At 35.3% G+C, this 5,437-nt stretch overlaps 1 protein-coding gene across 1 annotated transcript in view; it reads left to right on the forward strand.

Annotated features, from left to right (window-relative positions):
• The first annotated feature begins 445 nt into the window (after positions 1-445).
• Positions 446-5,437, forward strand: part of LOC107561235 (protein FAM180A) — a 6,936-nt gene continuing 1,944 nt past the window's right edge. The window contains exons 1-2 of the mRNA XM_016245621.1: positions 446-623; positions 4,413-4,510. Coding sequence (XP_016101107.1) covers positions 545-623; positions 4,413-4,510 — 177 coding nt within the window. The 5' untranslated portion in view covers positions 446-544. The remainder of the gene's footprint in view (positions 624-4,412; positions 4,511-5,437) is intronic.

A 5,437-nucleotide genomic window follows, 5' to 3' on the forward strand; every position in this document is an offset into this window, starting at 1 on the left:
ACACATCTCATCTAGATGATTCATATGAAGCAGAGTGTGTGTGGATTCATCCTGGTGACAAAACTATGTGACAAATATAACAAAACTTTTAATTTGAGGTGCCCTCAAAGGTAAAATTGAAGTGTATGTATAGCCAAACTAAACAAAAATGAGAAATGCAGTCTTGGAAACCAGCTTAAATAAAATACGTTTTTTTCAATATAATATAATAAAATATATTTTATTTTATTTATATATTATTATTTCATTACAGTTAATGAGCTATATATATGGCTGATCTGTATGCCACAGAAAGCTGGTGCTGATGAATTTGGTGCCTTTGAGTTGTGATTATTTCCAGATGAAACACACACACACACACACATTCCAGTCCCGTCAAAGAGGGAGGAGAAATAAGTAGTATGTTGAAGGAAGAGGGACAACAGGAGGAGACAGATGGGGCCAGACTCTCTCTCTCTCTGTGTCTGTCTGTCTGTATATTTACCGCTGAGCGCGACGGTCACTCGGCCTGACTGAGAAGCAGCGAGAGAAGAGGAGAAACAGCATGACGGCCCTCTGGATTCTGTCTGTGTCTGCGCTGATGTGTCAGATGTCCATCACTGCGTCTCTGCACTGGAGGAAAGGTACGACAGGAGACACTGCTTACATCAGATCACTCACTTACAGAGCATGAGCACTTCAAATCAACACGCTTCTGCTTAAATGCTTGAAATTAGTTATGTGGACACATATAAAGTGCGCCAACAAAGTTGGGAAACATCTGAGGTCAAAATAAAAAATAAAACATTTTGTTACCAAAATTCATATTTCATTAGAACTGAATATGAGGTTTCCAGAATATGGAAGCCCATGCAGAATTTAAAAAAAGTAATTTCGACTTTTAAATCTCACAGTTCTGACCTTTTTCTTGCAATTTTGAGTTTATATCTCACAATTCTGACTTTATTTTTCATGAACTCAGAATTGATATCAATTTAAGTCAGAATTGTGAGATATAAACTTGCAATTTGCAAGGCAAAAATCAATTGCAAAAAAGTTGCAATTACCTTTTTATGTCTTTATGCATGGCAGAAAAAAATAGTGAGATTTAAATGGATAGTTCTTGTAACAAACAAAGTCCAAATTTTGAGACAAAATTTCAGAATTCAGAACAATATAGTCAGAAAAAAAAAATAAAATGCTTATTTACGGCTCAAGAAATATTTCTGATCATCGATGTTGAAAACAGTTGTCCTGCCCAATATTTTTGTGGAAACGATTCACAAAAATAGATGTCTTAACATTAACATGTTTTACAGTGACCTTTGATCGATTTAATGCATCCAGAATGAAAGCGTTAATCCTGCTGCACACAAACATGTGAAATATATTTCTGACTGTGTGTGTGCGGTTTATCTTTGAGGACACACACTGACGCTTTACTGAGGAAACTATAAAGCGTTTTCCTCATAAGCATGTTTTCGTGAAGTGACATAATTTCCATGGAAGTGCGGCGGTCACGAGGAGAAGGCTGGCGGCGGTAGGCTTTGGCTCGACTGTGTTTGTGGCGTTTTAAAGGTCAGTTTAGAGCAGGAGGATCAAGTTTGCGAAGGTGAGAGTCTGAGGACCCACCGACACACATCTGCGGCTGATCGGTGCAAACATGTGGAATGTGTGTGATGTTGGCGACATCCTGAGCGGATCAAACACATGACCAGCTCCCGTCAACTTCAGCTTGTTTTTGGTTCAAGCCTGTTGTTCCTGCGAGTTTCCATAGTTTAAAGTCTTCACTCAATAACTAGTTCATGTCACTTGCTAGTTGTTTGGATGACTAATAACCCATCCGTACTTAACTGATATCATCCTGCATTCTTCACAGTCAGAGATGCGTGTCTTTCGACTGCAGGCCTGTAATGCAGATGTTAAACGCAGCCGTCATGATGGAACGAGACCAATCCATCAGCCGCTGACATGCGCAGAAGAGACGCAGATGCGCAGTTGCTGAACACATGCAAGTATAGGTCTCTGCAGGAAAGTAATGGGAGTTACCAGATCGGGGTGTAAAAAAATCAAAAATACAGACAATTTTTATGTGTACTATCTACAAATCCCCCACAATGCAGAAAAAATTGCACAGCAATGAAGGGGTGAAACTCTAAAACATCTAGAGTGCAAAATCAACACACCAACTCACTCACGCGTGGACACACACTTGTACACACACACACCTATGAACTGGTGACTGTAACTCTGCAACTATGTAAAATAAACTCAATAATTCGACTACAATTCAGTAAAAAAAGTGGACAGCAAGGAAGGGGTTACACTCTAAAACAGAGTGTAAAACAGATACATCCACTCACACACACTTACTTACACACACTCCCAGACACACACATACAGAATTATTCATACTCAAATGAATTGGTATGGCTATAACCATACAGCCAAAATGAGTCAGAAGACTGAAATAAGACGTTAAAATCAAATCAGAACCAGAAGGATTAAGCTCTGATAAAGCATTCCTGTTACATTTTTATAGAATTGTAATGTTTTGTGTGACAAACTGCTTTCTGTGTTCAGGTTTGAATAAGGCAAAAACCTACACTTCAAATCAACATTTAAAACAACAAAAAATATAAACCTGGACAAAAAGTAGTCTTTGAGAATGCCTTAATATACATTTAAATCCACAACCTAATAAAAGTAAACAATTATGTATAAAAACAACTAGGGAATTCACAAGCCTCTCTATAGAGTCCTATACGGGATCTAGTGGTTACACTATGAAATTACAAGGTTTTTTTTTTTTTGCTCTCACCAGGAGGTGCTATTCTGCCTTCAAAAATTGGATTTTAATGGCCTAGTCCAGTGTTTCTCAACCCTGGTCCTGGGCACCCCCCAGCACTGCACACATACAAAATGTGCAGTGTTGAGGGGCGCCCAGGACCAGGGTTGGGAAACACTGGCCTAGTCTCTATTTTAATCTGAAATACTGCAGTAATTGAAAAATTAGAAAAACAAATGTTGCACGGTTTTCAATGGGAAAAAAATTATCATAATTATTGCATAAATATTCATTAGTACCATGAAATTCTCTCAAAATACAAAAGAAATATTATTGAACAAAAATATATTAGATTGATTTTACTGAAGAAAAAAAAGTTACATTTCAGGTGTCCGGTCACTTTTGACCGCAAAGACCATGAGTGTGACTCCCAAACAAGGAGCGCACAAGTAGGAACATTAGCCAAATGTTCTTAAAACAGAGTTTTGTTAACTAGGAAAGAATAAGTCATAATTGAAAGTTCACATTTGAATTTAAAGAATCACATTTGATGGTTTTTCATTGCAATAACTACATTTCTTCTTAGTTCTTAGTGTACATCAGGGTTTTATGTGACATTTTATGCTGCTAAAATAATGTTTATTGCATTATTTTAGTGTCGCTTGTTACCAGGATGCTGTTTTGTGTATGACATCATATTGCTTCTATATTTGCTTGTGTTGAAGTTTAATTCATCATGTATCTTTCTCTTTATCTCCTTAGTTTTAATGAGTTTGTCAGTATGTTATAAAGGTAAAAAACACAATTCATTAATTTGATATCGATGAAATATGGTCATTCTGTAAAACTTGAAGTGTTACTTGCTACCATATTTTTTGAGTGTGACTCCCAAACAAGGAGCGCACAAGTAGGAACATTAGCCAAATGTTCTTAAAACAGAGTTTTGTTAACTGGGAAAGAATAAGTCATAATTGAAAGTTCACATTTGAATTTAAAGAATCACATTTGATGGTTTTTCATTGCAATAACTACATTTCTTCTTAGTTCTTAGTGTACATCAGGGTTTTATGTGACATTTTATGCTGCTAAAATAATGTTTATTGCATTATTTTAGTGTCGCTTGTTACCAGGATGCTGTTTTGTGTATGACATCATATTGCTTCTATATTTGCTTGTGTTGAAGTTTAATTCATCATGTATCTTTCTCTTTATCTCCTTAGTTTTAATGAGTTTGTCAGTATGTTATAAAGGTAAAAAACACAATTCATTAATTTGATATCGATGAAATATGGTCATTCTGTAAAACTTGAAGTGTTACTTGCTACCATATTTTTTACAGTACAGTTCTGGCGACGACAGATGCTGTTTTTACCGTATAACTTTCATGGATTTGTTTCATTAAACAGACCCACTCCAACATAAACGACCCTCTCACATGCCTGCTTGTGTCTGAACATCACCAGTTGCTTTAGTCTGACAATCTGCGGGTTGAAGAAGTTCTTTTGAGGCGACTGCACTGCGGTAGAGAATCACTGTAGAGAATCTAAACCAGCAACACTTGTTGACTTGCTGTGAGAATTTCAGCTGAATCTCAGTGTGTGATCAGTCACATAACACATTACCCATGATCCTCTCTGTCTCTCAGCTCTGTTCCCATCAGCCTTCAGAGTGAAGCGAGGGACGCCAGCGCTGCTCAACCCCACGCTTCAGAAATCAGCGGAGGACGCCAGCCTTCTGTACGAGGTACGGCTCACGCTGGTGTGCAATATGCCGTGATATTTACCCATAACAAATTCAGTGTACTCTTTCTCCAAGACAGCAGTGAGATTAAATGGAGATTCTAAGGCAACATCGAACAGCATGTACTTTAGTCAAACTGATTATTCAGTAAGGATTTGATGTTTCAGTGAGACTTTTTACATTGGTTCTAAAAAAAAATTCTAGAGATCGGGGTTATTATAGTTATAACTGAAACTAAAACCATTTTTAAAAAATTGTTACTTGAAATAAAATAAACGTTAACTGTAATACAATAAAAAAAAATGTTTTTAAATTTTAGATTTCACCTAGTTATATTAAAGTAAAATAAATAAATACAAATAAAAAAACACTCGTTACTTGAATTAAATTATTGAAAACGTATTTTATTTCAGCTAGTTTCTTAGGCAAAATGTCTTTTTCATTTAGTTTAACTGGTGTATTAAAATAAAAATAGAAAAATAAAACAAAATTGACAAAGTCACACAGTGAAATTACTAAAAGCTTAAATCAAATGAACATGAATGCAGAAAATATGAAAATAAAATTAATTACAAATATTAACAAAAATTGTAATAGCATCTCAATGATACGAAAATATCACTGGTGCCAAAGAGACATGTTTTCATTTTAATTTAGTGTAACCTGATGTACTTAACTAAAACTAAAATAAAACTTAATGAAAACTATATAGACAAAAAATTAAACTAAATAAAAATGAATGAAAACTGTATAGACAAATATAAGAGAACGTTCCTCTTTTTCAATTTGGCAAACATTATGGGAATGCTACTTTTGAATGTTCTCTGAACGTTCCAAAACAAGTAGAAATGTTTAAAATATGAACATCCAACTAAAACATTTCAGGAAAAAAAAAACATTCCAAGAACAATGTATAAATAATGTTTTTGT

The sequence above is a fragment of the Sinocyclocheilus grahami genome, unplaced genomic scaffold, assembly GCF_001515645.1.
Source record: "Sinocyclocheilus grahami isolate Dianchi unplaced genomic scaffold, SAMN03320097.WGS_v1.1 scaffold761.1, whole genome shotgun sequence".
In the NCBI taxonomy this organism is placed as follows: domain Eukaryota; kingdom Metazoa; phylum Chordata; class Actinopteri; order Cypriniformes; family Cyprinidae; genus Sinocyclocheilus; species Sinocyclocheilus grahami.